Source organism: Balaenoptera physalus (assembly GCF_965194825.1).
Source record: "Balaenoptera physalus genome assembly, chromosome: 1".
Taxonomy (NCBI): domain Eukaryota; kingdom Metazoa; phylum Chordata; class Mammalia; order Artiodactyla; family Balaenopteridae; genus Balaenoptera; species Balaenoptera physalus.
This window is the reverse complement of record NC_138882.1, coordinates 39,756,597-39,771,475: the sequence shown is the minus strand read 5'-3', so window position 1 is coordinate 39,771,475 and position 14,879 is coordinate 39,756,597. Positions and strand designations below refer to the sequence as shown.

The 14,879-nt window shown below is 42.0% G+C and overlaps 1 protein-coding gene across 12 annotated transcripts in view; it reads right to left on the bottom strand.

The window, feature by feature from the left end:
- HHAT (hedgehog acyltransferase) overlaps positions 1-14,879 on the bottom strand; it is a 516,536-nt gene that overhangs the window by 442,796 nt on the left and 58,861 nt on the right. For 11 of the 12 annotated variants that reach the window (XM_082464282.1, XM_082464276.1, XM_082464277.1 and 8 more), the window contains exon 4: positions 989-1,102. The exons of the other annotated variant lie outside the window; for it this stretch is intronic. In XM_082464282.1, the coding sequence (XP_082320408.1) occupies positions 989-1,102 (114 nt within the window). The remainder of the gene's footprint in view (positions 1-988; positions 1,103-14,879) is intronic. 12 annotated transcript variants of the gene reach the window in all.

The following is a 14,879-nucleotide window of genomic DNA, read 5'->3' as shown; positions in this document are numbered from 1 at the left end:
CTGGGATTTTCTGTATTCCAGGATGAGAAGCAGGCCCAGAAAGTACCGATTTTTAGGAAAGAGCTGAAAAGTAGCCCAAGTCCGGTGACATCTCTAAGCACATGGCACTGCTTTCTCAGTTCACGTCCAGGTCTCTCGAGCCCAGAGGCTCCTGCTTCTTCTGTACCTTGTTTCTTCACCTCCGTGAACCTCTAAGAATCAAACATTTCTCCTGGGTTGACTTCCAAGTCCATTTTTGGCTGTGCTTTGTTTTTACTGGGTAGATTTCCAAGCACAGACTCATTTTTTTTTTAGATTAGGAAACCACAGAGGCAATATGCATATATGAGAGGATGCTGGACAAAGCCTGGCCCCTACACTAGAGAAAGATCCTCCTGGCACTATCTCAGGCCCCGTATTAGCTACAATATAAAGAGGTTCTCAATCCCACCTCTTGCAAAAGCACTTTTCTAACATCTGCTTGGAAGAATCTCTTGTTCTCGAAACCAGGCCAAGGAAAGAGCAAAATACTAGGATTCTGATCTACAACAGCTACTGTAGCATAAATTACTTGACGTGAAAATCATTCCCACTTCTTAATGAAATCATTCTCTTTCTTCTGAACTGAAATCACATAGATTCTCAACAGGTGGTTTTTATAAGATCATGTGATTAAGAATGGTCTTAAAGAATACCATCTGAAGTTAGTTTTACTCTAAAACCTTCATATTCATTGGTTTGAAAAACGAGTTGGAGGAAGTAAGCACAGGATAAGCATGTATGAAATTTTTATCTTATCAACATCATTAACAATTTATCTTATCTTTATCTTTTATTTTTATCTTTTTATCTGATAATCTATCTTATTGACCAGTAACAATTCTTTCTCATCTTTTCCAGTCTTCCAAGGCTTAATATCCATGTCTCCTGATTTCCTAGCTCAGGTCTCTTTCTTCACAAAAAGCAAAGGAGAAAGAAGCTTAAACGGAAATGATGCACATAACCGTACCTTCCTTGCAAGCAGGTTGGCTACTTGAGACACACCCATGTGGCCAAGGAGAAGCCACACCAGCCGCTGCTTGCCCCACTCCATCCAGAAGCTCCACTCAAAGTCAGTTGGGTCCTAAATTGGCCAAAACAGCAGTTCATCAGAGGGATCTTGGTACGTGTTTGAGGCAGAACACAAACACCAGTTAATAAAACAATTGCAAGAAGAAGGCCAATGTGAGTCCAAATGCTATAAAACGGCATTGACACAACATTTCCAGCATCTACCCCACCACACACCGCACCTACTTATACCCTCCCCTCCAGCTTAGCTGGTTTCATTGCCATTCCCCCATTGAGTGTCTTTGTTAAAGCTGATCCCCCAACCTCTGGACCCTCTATGGGATAGAAACTATTATTGACCCCACATTATAAAATATGAAACAGAGACTTAAAGAATTCAGTTCATTTACCCAGCATCACATAGATAGTACAAATAACAACTTAGCATATCTCAGTTTCATCACCTAGATGCTTTCACCAGCAAGAGAAATGTACACTGGACACTAATAAAATCGTGTAAGGTCAGTCATGTTAAATCTTGCTGTCACTTACAGGCAGGAGGATAATTTGATAGAGAAATTAACTAATTCCCTATAAGATTACAAGGAAAGAATGAAAGATATACTTCCCTTCACCTTGGGAAGCTATGTCCATCAGTGCCCTTTGTCTGCGTCTGTACCAGGCTCTGTGTCTATATGGCTCCCTGACAGGGGCAGGTGAAAACCTCTGGCAAGATTGGACCCGTGGACACCTGGGGGCTCACACCTAAAAGCTTCGGCCTCAGGAGCCCTGGGGAGATCATGGCAGCCAAGCTGAGCATGGAGGGAATAAGCACAGTGATTGGCCACTCTCAAACGGATAATGCGGGCTTGGCCCATGAGCATCTCGGCACCACCAGGATGGAGTGCAGATTTGAGGCCCTCAGAATTTTCTAGCCAAATCGTGTGGGGGACAAAGGAATCCCCCGCTGACTATTGATCTATCGATACTGAACATCTCATCAGTCTCTACAAGTGAAACTTTGAGTCAAATTTTTAATTGGGTTTAAAGGAAAATAGGATTTTTTTCTATTATTTTTTTCTTTTTTTTTTTTGCACCTGAGGATTGAGGGGCAATTTCATACAAGTTACACATATTACAAAACTCTTTTTTTCAGAAGGTAAAATATAGATTGAAGTGATCTTGATTCATATCAGACTATGGATGTAGAGGTAGCAAATGTAGCAGCTAAGGCTGCCGATTCATCTTGGGTTTGGATCCCAGATCTACCTACATACTGGCTGTGATGACCTTGAGTGAGATACTTCACCTTTCTGCTGTCTGCTCATATGATAACAGGACTGATTTTCTAGGAATTTGTGAGGTTTAACTGAAAATACATGCATATCAAAATTTTAAAACAGTACCCGGCACACAGTACTCACTAAAAATTGTTACTTGCCACTAACTGCTAGTCCCATGTGCTTTCCATCCTGTATTAGCCAGCTAAGATTGTATCATGCTTTACATGTTGCCTCTTGTTAAAAAAAAAAAAAGTTTTTCTGTTTTCCAAATAAAGAAAGACAGCAGTACTGTGCTTCTCAAACAACACGTTTTCCCCACAACCAAGATCCTGAAACACACACAACCTGCTCATCGAGTCCCCATCCCATGAAAATCATAGATCTGGTCCAATTCCTTCCATTTAAAGACTGACTACATCAGAGCCCAGGACGTGCCCACGCTGCACACCCAGGCAGCAGCAGAGCAGAGAGCTCAAATCGTTAACCTGGCTTCATCCCTGTTCCAGAGCTCACTTCCCCATCTTAAAAATGTCAAATTAGTGGAGAGTCACTCAGCTGATTAAAGGCGCAAAGGTCATGTGATGAGGCCATGCTAGTAAAATGCCACTTTGTAACATGGATGCAGACACTAAAAACCAAGATTGAATTTTTTTACCCCCTTCAAAATAAAAATCCCAACATTTTAGCTTTTTAAATATAAATAATGTTATTGAACATTCAAAATTACATTAGAATTCATCACCTCAGACTTATACCTATGTTTCAAAACTTTTCCAAGTTTAATTTCTAGGGGGGAAAAATGAAATAATATCTCATAACATTCAAGAAACCAAAAAAATCTTTATGCTTCATCCTAAGGCCCAGAACTACTGAAAACCCTGTGCTGGTAAAATCCCATCAACAGGGCTTCCCTGGTGGCGCAGTGGTTAAGAATCTGCCTGCCAATGCAGGGGACACAGGTTCGAGCCCTGGTCCGGGAAGATCCCACATGCCGCGGAGCAACTAAGCCTGTGCGCCACAACTACTGAGCCTGCGCTCTAGACCCCATGAGCCACAACTACTGAGCCCACGTGCCACAACTACTGAAGCCCACGCACCTAGAGCCTGTGCTCTGCAACAAGAGAAGCCACCGCAATGAGAAGCCCGTGCACCTCAACGAAGCGGAGTCCCTGCCCGCCGCAACTAGAGAAAGCCCGCGCACAGCAATGAAGACTCAACGCAGCCAAATATAAATAAGTTAAATAAATAAATTTTTTTTTAAAATCCCATCAACAAAACTACACAGTCTCTCATCACTAATTATTTCAGTAAAGGGCCATTTAAAGGAAATAAAAACATTCTTCTTATGTTTATTCTTCTCCATTTAAAATATTTACCTAAAGGAAATAACCAGACAGAAAAGCTGAATTAATGAATAGAAGATGGCCAATAAGTAGCAGTTACTGATTTGGGGAAGAAAAATGTTGACTTGCCTGATTTCATAAGCAAAAGCCTTATAGACCCTGAGCTCACTCATTTCAAGGTAAATCTTTTTTTTTTTTTAATAGTACATTTATTTATTTATTTATTTATTTATTCATTCTTGGCTGTGTTGGGTCTTCGTTTCTGTGTGAGGGCTTTCTCCAGTTGTGGCAAGTGGGGACCACTGTTCATCGCGGTGCGCGGGCCTCTCACTATCGTGGCCTCTCTTGTGGAGCACAGGCTCCAGACGCGCAGGCTCAGTAGTTGTGGCTCACGGGCCTAGCTGCTCCGTGTCATGTGGGATCTTCCCAGACCAGGGCTCGAACCCGTGTCCCCTGCATTGGCAGGCAGATTCTCAACCACTGCGCCACCAGGGAAGCCCTCAAGGTAAATCTTAAAGTCTCAAATCAAGAACAACTTTTTCATGTTCTGTTCCCTCCCCATTTCCTTTCTCGATCCTGTAATTCTTAGTCAATTAGAAGCCTCTTCTTTGGTTCTGTAAGGAAGTCAAATATAAACCGGGGATAAATTCTAGCTGGACAGAACCAGGAAGGCTCCCCCGTGGAGAAAGGCGAGGCTGAACTCCAAGACTCACATCCAATCTTCTACATCAGCGCTTCTCAAACCTCAGTGGACACACAAATCACCTACAGATTTTGCTAAAATGCAGATTCTGATCCAAGAAGTCTGAGATAGGGCCTGGGATTATGTCTTTCATCAAAGCTCTCAGGGGATGCCATGCTGCTGGCCTGGGGACCGCATTTCAAGTAGTAGAGATTGACATCATCCATCATGATTCCCTACATTGTTCATAAGCCCAGAGAACCCTTAACAGCTCACGCCACCCCACGCCATTCCCGGGCAGGGACACACTAAAGCTGACCACCTAATATTCACAAACAGAGCGACCATCATCCTGCTCACCATGGAAAGCTCTGAGCGCCGAGATGTGAGAATTTAATAAACTGAGTGAGTTAAGCATGGTTATTCATTCTGAGGCTTTCAGTGTGCAATGAGGCAAGAACAGAGAACTCTAAGGACATGATGATTCTGGGTCTCTTAAATAGTGACTCTAACTTCCTGGTGAAACATTGTTTCTCCTACTCTTAACAAGGAAAAGGATCTGGGCCTCTTGTCCCATAGAGAGCAGAGTTCTACACTAGGTACGGGGCCGGGGTGGGGGGAAATGTAGAATTCCTCACCCTGGAGGAGGTCAGGGTACCAACACTAACACCCCGGACTCTGGAAACCACTGTAAAGCAAGACAGGTAACAGTGGTGTCATTCATCTACATATACTAGAGATACAATTGAGACCTTTCCCTTTTTTTAATCCATGTTACAGATGAGTTAACTGGAGGTCAGAGCAGACAAAACTAGAGGCGGCAGAGCTGGGTTTCAAACCCAGTCCTGTCTGATACCAAAGAGGAAGAAGCCCTTTTCCAAGATGTTTCTACTTGTGCTGACGCTCTACCTGGATTCCCCCACCACTCCCAGACACATACACACACCCCACTATCCGACCAAACCGTTTCCAACCCCGGGGATGCCTCCTTAATGCCCCGTATCCACAGACATGTCAGCTCCGGTGTGAAGCCTTCTCCACCCTTCCAGGTGGACCTCACTGCATCCCTTTCTCTGTCAATTCACAACTCAATTCTAGCACTTTTATGATAGCACATTTTACTATAGCATATTTATTATAGCACTTTTCATTCTGGCTATTTCATGTATTTTCTCTCTAGAGGGAAAAAATAGTAAGTTCCTGAGAGCAAAAACCTTGACTTAACCACAAATTTCTATCATGATTACCCAACAATCAGTAGGCCTTTAAAATGGTGGGGAAGTGAAATCAGGTGACCTAAGTTCTCATCACATTTCTCCCCCTGTGTAAACTTGGACGAGTCACTTAACTATCTGGCCCTGAGCCTTCCTGTACGTAAGATGAAGGGCAGATTGCTTTCAAAGGGTGGAAAAAAAGTTATTTTTTTCCTAAAGGAAAAAATACTAAAGGAAAGAAGTACTAAGAGAACAGCTAGTAACCTGCCTACAAACAGCGTCCTGACTGAGTGCCCATGATTCGGAGGGTAGAGGGGAGAGATCCCCCCTCACACTCCCATGGCACCAACCCAGGCCTCCAAGTTCCACATCCACACTGTCAGCCTGCTCTGTTCCAGAAAGTTCCCCAGTCATCCAGCCTCTTCCCCAGATTGGGAAGAAACTACAGCATACAGACTGACTATGTGCTATGATTCTGCCTATAGCAAGATAAGAAAAAGAAAACTATCCTCAGAAAGGTTAAATATCACATCCAAGGTCCCACAGCTAATATATGCCAGAGCTTGACTTTAAAACCCCAGGTCCTCAGGCTGCAAAGTCTGTGCCTCATGTAGTAAAATATATGTAACATACAATTTACCATCTTAACCATTTTTAAGTGTGCAGCTTAGTGGCATTAAGTACATTCACGCTGTGATACAACCATCACCACCATCCACCTCCAGAACTCTTTGTTTTGTAAAACTGAAATTCTGTACCCATTAGACGGTAACTCCCCGTTCATACCTCACCCTCACCCCTGACAACCACCATTCTACTTCTGTCTCTATGCATTTGACTACTCTGGGTACCTCATGTAAGTGGAATCATACAGCATTTGTCCTTTTGTGTCTGGCTTGTTCCACTTGACACAATGTCCTCAAGGTTCATCCATGCTGCAGCATACTGCAGAATTCCCTCCTTTTTGAAGCTGAATAATATTCCACCACTGTATGGATACCCCACATTTTATTTATCCATTCATCTGTCAATGGACATTTGGGTTGCTTCCACTTCTTGGCTGTTGTGAATAATGCTGTTATGAACATGGGTGTGCTAAAGGTTTACTTTTTAGTATTTTGAATTTTAAATGATTTCCTAATGTTGCCAAATGACCTTTTTTTTTTTTTTAAACATGTGTACTCATATCTGGTGGTTCAAATCTCTTTCAAAATCATCTAGTACTTCAAGGGCAGAAAGTTAAAAGAAAAAACTCCTGGCAAGTGAAGATCTTATGTTGCCAACTCACCACTGAGTAAATTTTTCCTTATTCTAGCCATGAATTCCCATCAGCCCTGAAGCTCACCAGATGACAGCACCCTCACTCCTGGCCCCTTAGCTGGAGTCCTGCAGTGTTATCACAGGGGGATGGCCAAAACTCTCCATCTCTGCTTTTTTCCTGCATTCCTCAGACCATGTTGAATTAACACTGGCTGAAGATAACAATCCCATGGCTAATATGGCCAGGCCACTGGACTCAAATGTTGTTAAAGCACCCGGTACCAAGTACAACCCCAAGCCACCTACCAAGACACCCCAAGGGAGGCTGAGAAAGTCATCCCACAGATAAAATCAGTTACACCAAGTCCACCACCAGTTTTTTAACCCAGACTCTCCCAAGACCTTGCCTACTTTCCAGTAGATCACTGCTCTTACCAGTAGCTGAAACTTTAACTCAAATATTATTAGAAGATTATTTGCCAGGATTTAACAGAACTGAAACTCCACAACTTAGGGATTCTGAAAAAGCTTGAGTTGGGGGGATTTGTTGTTTTGCTGCTGTTGGTTTAAGGTAAAGTCACATAGCATAGAATTAATCACATTAAATTCAACTCAGTGGCATCTACACTTCCAGTGTTGTGTAACCACCACCTCTATCTAGTTCCAAACATTTCCGTCACCCCAAAAGGAAGCTCTGTATCCATTAATTGGTCACTCCCCATTCCACCCTCCTCCCCCAGGCTCTGACAATCATGAACCTGCTTTCTATCTCTATGGATTTAGCTACGCTGGGTATTTCATATAAATGGAGTCTTGCGATGTGTGACTTGGCTTCTTTTACTCAGCATAATGTTGCTAAGGTTGATCCACATTGTAACACGTACGAGTACGCCGTTCTTTGTTATGGCTGAATCACATCCCATTATAGGGATATACCACATTTTGTTTATCTATTCATCCATTAATGGATATTTCAGCTGTTTCCCCCTTTTGTCTACTGTGACTAATGCTATAAATATCTGTGTACAAGTGTTTGTTAAAATACCCATTTTCAATTCTTTTAGGTCTATACCTAGGAGTAGTACTGTTGGGTCATATCATGATTCTATGTGTAATGTTTTGAGCAACGTGCAAACTGTTTTCCACAGTGGCTACACCATTTTACATTCCAAGTTTGAGTTTTTAAGGCCAAAAAAACTAACCCTCTGCCCACAGGGAGTTTTACTAGCATCACAGAGAACTCAGCTCTTTCAACAAGGCCTCTTCCTGCTCTGAGCCTGCTTACCTCCTCGGGCAGACACTTGAGGAATCTGCTGTTTTAACATTCCAATTTCATCCTGGGGGCAAACGTCAGCAGTTGCTGGAAATAACGGGGTAAAAACTGGCTTTGGGATATATCTTATTACATAAAGTGCTCCCTGAAAAGTTAATCCTGTCAGTCTGCAGGATTTTGCATCTGAATTTTTTAAATTCAATAATTCTTTCGGTTTGTATGAAAGAATTATTTTTTTGTTAAGATCGATACAAAGGCTAAAATGGCTATTTACTTAATGATGAAATCTGCTCTGACCAGCAAATTTATTACCATCCATAAACGCGATCAGGAACTGAAAGAACGTGATAGAAATCTCCCGGGTGCAGACAGTCTTGGCTCAGTACCCACCAGAAGGAGGGTTCAGGACCTTAGAATTGTAAAATTCAATTCCTCAGGGTTCAGGAAGAGCTGCAGCCTAACTGGAATGTTCAGCTACTTCCATTGACTCAATAGAGTTAAATCTGACCTTCATTTCTACACTCTTCCGGGGCCTTGAAGGGAGCAAGGGTGTTGATTCCCACAGAGTTAACAGAGGGAATTAACATCACTAATGAGGAGATCGTGGGCTTTAACATCCCTCCTAGTAAAGGACACCAAGAACACAGAGGAAAGTGATTGTAATGGATGGCCTCAGAGGAAGGCCTGTTTCCCAGAGATACTATTCTCACCTCGAATTTGCATCTATCACAATGCAGGGAAAGTGACCTTATTCTCGAAGTGGCTGATGGAGCCAGTGGTCTGCTGTGTGTGGCAGAGACTGGACTTGTGCTCACGTTCAGGAGACCCAGGCTTGAGTCTCAGTTCTGTCACCTACCCTTATGTGACCTCAGGCTGGTCAGTCCTCCTTTACGTAATTAGAATGTTTTAAAATTTATTTTATTGAAGTATAGTTGATTTACAATGTTAATTTCTGCCGTACAGCAAAGTGACTCAGTTATACATATATGTATTATATATACATACATTCGTTTTCATATTCTTTCCCATTATGGATTATCACAGGATATTGAATGTAGTTCCCTGTGCTATACAGTAGACCTTGTTGTTTATCCATTGTATACGTAATAGTTTGCATCTGCTAATCCGAAACTCCCAGTCCATCCATCCCTCCCACCTCTCTGGCAACCACAAGTCTGTTCTTTATGTCTGTGAGTCTGTTTCTGTCTTGGAGATAAGTTCATTTGTGTCATATTTTAGATTCCACATATAAATGATATCATATGATATTTGTCTTTGTCTGACTTACTTCACATAGTATGATAACCTCTAGGTCCATCCATGTTGCTGCAAATGGCATTTATATAATTAGAGTTTAAAGTAATCATAAAAGCTAAAGGGATTGATTGGTGAAGTGCAAAGTCTAAAGTTAAAAAATGTTAATGCCTCTAAAATTGAACTCATCCCTCCAAATCCATCCTGCTTATTGCTATCAAAATAATCACACTGAAACAAGGGCTAGCAAACTTTAATAAAGGGCTGGATGGTAAATATTTTCAGCTTTGTGAGCTATAGAGTCTCTGTGGCAACTACTCAACTCTGATGGTGTAGCCCAAAGGCAGTCATAGTAAGACATAAACAAATGGGAGCAGCTGTGCTCCAAAAAAACTGTACCCACAAAAACAGGTGGAGGGCCAAATTTGGTACAAAGGCTCTGGTTTGCAGGCCCCTCTTCTAAGGGATTACCATTTCTCCTAGACCCACCACTTATCTCCTAGTGAGAGTAGGTCAGGAACATTGTCTTATTACACATATGGATGGCATTTTTAGGTAATTTACTATCAGCTCTGAAGTCTACATCTACAGATGAAGCAGATTCTACGAAGGCCACAGAAGCCTCAGCCGCAGCACACCCATTACCCTTGGTTATCCAGGAAAAACTCGGAGCTACTGCACATCTTTTTCCTCCCAGTACTCTGCGCTGGACGTACTTCAAAGGTGGGGATTATTCTCTGCACAATTGGTCTTGTTCCCCCCATTCTGTTCCCTCTTCACAGCACCAAAGTAATATTTTTAAGACCACACCTGATCAAGTCACTCTCTCACTTAATATTCTTCAGGTTTCCCCCTTAGCATACCAGAGAAACATTCTCAGCAAGATGCATTCAGCTCTTCCTATCTGGCTCTGCCCAGCCTTCATCATCCTACCCAACTTTTCTCCCCAGTTCTGCAACATGGCCGTGCTGACCACCCGAATGTGCTGTGTTCATATGGCCGAAACTTCCCACCCTTTGCTCCCTTTACTTGGAGAAATCGGTCCCTCAAATATCAGGATGATGACCTATCTTTCAGGCCTCAGGTCAGGCAAGCCCTCTCCCAGGAAGCTTTACCTAATCTATCCATTTAGAGTCCAGACAGATTGTTCCTTGTCTATGCTCCCTCAATGTACGATGGTTACCCATATCATGGCAATTTACCACATTGTACTTTAACTGTAGGTTACTGAGCTGCCTCTCCACTAAACTGTGACCTCTCCCCCCGCCCCAAAAGGGACTACATGTACATTCAGCATTGTATCCTCCAAGAAACCAACACATACTAGACACTCAATAAACGCTTGTTGAATAAACTGAATGACATATGGGTCAAATCATTTTAAAATTTATTTATTTTATTTATTTTTATGGCTGTGTTGGGTCTTCGTTTCTGTGCGAGGGCTTTCTCTAGTTGTGGCAAGCGGGGGCCACTCTTCATCGCGGTGCGCGGGCCTCTCACTGTCGCGGCCTCTCTTGTTGCGGAGCACAGGCTCCAGACGTGCAGGCTCAGTAATTGTGGTTCACGGGCCCAGTTGCTCCCCGGCATGTGGGATCTTCCCAGACCATGGCACGAATCCGTGTCCCCTGCATTGGCAGGCAGACTCTCAACCACTGCGCCACCAGGGAAGCCCCCCCCCAATCATTTTTAAGAACCTAGTGTAAGCACAGTCTACCGGGAAAAGGGAATAAGAGACACAAAAAGTGGAGAACCTGGCACCTATCCTTGAATGTCTTTATAATCACAGTTAGAGAACAGAAACTCATGGAATATTTCTAGTGCATGATGTGCTCTGCAGATTATCTTCACCAACTCAAGGCCCACCCTCTGGTTATATCAATTACTTGCTCTAAAGAGATGGACAAAATAGAGTACTGTCATAATAGAGGGTCTATTTCATGATTTAATTATAAGACTTAAATAAATTAAAATATGGAAAACACTTGGAATAGTGCCTAGTACTTATTAAGTACTATGTGTGTGTTTAAGTAAATATACAAACAAAAAAACAAACAACACACTCTATTTTATTCTGATAGCCCCAGAAACATAAATCTGAGAGTTTTCAAGCTGTATATCCTGAAACAGATAGAGATACTCATAGATATGGAGACAGATAGAGGTAGAGAGGCGACCTGCTCAAGATTCCCTCAAACTCAGTCAAAAGAAAGGAAAGCAGACAGGTTCTAGAAACTGGACTGGAAAGGAGTGAATCCATGATTAACAAAAGGGGAACATCTGCATTCAGAAAAGCTGAAACATCTAAAATGCCTTGGGAAAGCAACCGTCTTAACCTTCTTCTCAAAATAAAATATCTGCTCTGCGTGGCTGATACTGCCAATTGCCTCAATCAACACTCCTCCGACCACTTCTAGCTTGACTTCCTATACATTAGAGGTTAGAAGGCAAAAAACTACATTTCCCAGAATTCCCTGTAGCTAGCATGTTCCCTTTGGACCTAGCTTCTGATGAAAAAACACACACACGCAGACTTGAAGGTGAAAGAACGAACATAAAAATGTATGGGCTTTGAGACTTCTGAAAGGATGGTGGCAGAGGCTCTTGTTATTCTGCAGCAGCCACGGTGGAGGCTCCAGGGTCCAGTCAGTCCAGAGGTGCTGTAGCTTCCTGGTGTGGCAGCTTTTGCTAGTGCACCATAGCACTGCGTTCTCCAGCCAGGGGCTGGGCAGCAGCCACGGTTTTACAGGGTGGCTCTGGGAATTGCTCCAGGAACCTTACTTAGTGCCCATCCCTATAGTCCTTTCGACTATTCTGAAATCTCCTTAAATCCCTGCAATAAAGTCCTTTCTGCTTAAACTGACTGTGGTGGATTCTGTTGTCTGTAATGGAGCCTTGATCAACATACTTTGGAAAGGATTTTTCTTCTGACTGCAGTACAGCTCTAGCTGTATTATAGAAGCATTATGAAAATAATTCACTTTGAAGAACATTATTCGGTGGAGAAAAATAAATGGAGAAAAAAACACCAGGTAGATCACTCCAAGGAGTGTTCTAGAACTGGATAATGAAGGCAGTGAGTGTTTCACATTCATAAGTGCACCAATTTATGGATTTCAAAACCAAATAGAAAATTATCTACCTTACCCACTGGTCTATATTTTTCATTACCATAGCTATTTTCTCCTTGAATAGGGAAAAGAAGGAGAGCTGTATATATTTACTGTTTTCCTTACCTCATATCCAACATTTTGCAACAAAAAAAGCAATACAACAGAAACACTAAACACTTTTGCATATCTATTTCCTAAACAGCACTTGTGCATATTATTTACTTTGAGACCATACCTAATTCCCAAACACACTGAGCAAAACTTATCTATGAATAGAGAAAACCTTTATAAGATACTTGAATCCAGAAATGTTTCCCTACACATTCAAAGGCAGCAAGCTCACCTTAATGGTCTATAATTCTCCAAAGGGGAAAGAAAAAAAAGATGACTAATTTGCAGGGATTTTGCACAGAAGCAGCACTGCTCTCTGGATGAACTCAGGCTAATGATTCATTTAGCAATTATTGGAAGAGTTTTCTTTATCTTTCAACAGATGCTTTGCTATTTCTAAAATAATTTGAACTAAATTATTTTACTGCTCACAATTTCCAGAGACAACACTCTTTCCCCAACATTTCCTCAAAGATAAAATATTTTCACTAACAAAACTTTTTTTTTCTGTAAATAACAAGTCTCTGCTTAAACGTCTTTACCATCCTGCCCAGGTAAAGAAGATGCTCACAAGGGTGGGGACACCATCAACAGGACTAGCACAAACAGGGCAAAAGGGAAGAGCCAATTCTGACTCCATGCTGGATCTGCTTCTTTTATTTTAACCTTTGCTTTTCACTGCTTTTGTTATTATAATCACTGTCTATGGCTGTAAGCGTACATAATGGCCTGCCACAAGGAACCCTGCCCCTCTGCCTGTTAAACTAAAAGGTTTTTGTTCAGCTCACAGAGAGACATTCTGACCCTGCCCACCTGTGAATGGCTGCAGAACATCCCATCCTATTTTACAAGATAAATGGCCTTTTTACTGTACTTCCTCACCTCCTCCCCTTCTGTTCTATAAAAGAAACTGTCATCCAGACCCCGTAAGATGGTTTTTTGGGGACCCTAGTCCACCATCTTCTCAGTCTGCCGACTTTCCGAATAAAGTCGCTATTCCTTGCCTCAACGCCTCGTCTCCCGATTTATTGGCCTGTCGTGTGGCAAGCAGAGCAAGCTTGGACTCGGTAACAACAGTACTGTTTAACATGTACCATCCAGTCTCTTAACTGGCCCTAAGGATCTAAGCCTTGCAAATAGGTCCAGGGTATAATGGGGGTGGGAGGTGTTCTGCACAAGAAGGAAAGAGAAAACCTCTCAAAATGACTGAATTCATCAAGGGGACCTAATTAATGTGGGTGGATTCTTTGAATCTCTTCAACCCAATTGCCAACCCAAACTCAGTAACATCCTCGGGCTATACCTCTACCTCCCTGCTTTCTAGAAGTTGCTCCAGATTATTCAAGATATGTGCAATATACGTGATCAGACATATATAGATTCTCTCTCCATACTTTGTCAGTTCCATATTTCTCCCTTTCTTTCTTCCTAAAGCTAACAAAGAATCAATTTTTTTAAAGAAATATTAAATTCTGGTATGAAATCAAAGGCACAAAAACTATATTATAGTCTCTATATCTCTCAAACTGGAAAAACACTAACTATATTTTCTATAAGGTATGTGGAGAAATGAGCTATAAACAATTAATAAAACTGCTAAATAAGTTAGGGGTCATGACCAAAAAAAAAAAAAAAAAAAAAAAGTAATAGAATGGGATGGCTAGACAGCAAGTTATACAAGCTCATAAGATTTCCCAGCTACAAACTATGCTAATGAATCATGCATCTCATTAGTGTCACTCATCCAGAACACCAAAAAGACTAAGTCACAGTAACATGGAGAAAAAAAATGATCCCCAGTCCTTTGGAAGCCATGGCCCCTAAAATGGCTCTCACGCTCAGAGAATTTGCTTTCTTCTTAGGAAGGCTTCACACATTCAAGAAAACTCATTAACATGTAACGTCTCTGTGGTGGGCAAATACTAGCAAACTGCAACTCCAGATGGAATCCCAAAATGTTGAAGGTCTCCAGGGCAGAAGGCCAATTAAGAAAGATAAGAATAATACGAGAGAGAAAGGAAAAACGGACATTTTTGCCATCCATCCAGGGGGGAGGAGGGGAGCTTTTCATAATCCCACATACCATTTCTCTCCTTGAATTTTACACACTGCATGAAAGACCAGGAAAGTGAGCAATCAGAGTATGTGGAAGGATTCTCCCATGTATCTTTTCAATCTGTCCCCTTCGCCCATTAGCTGGCTGCCCAAGCTCTCAAAGAGAGACCTCCCTGTGAAATAATAGAAAATGTATATTGTTGACTGCCCATGGTGCCTAGCACAGAACTTCTGAAACCTTGTAATTTCCTGTGATAAGAGCACT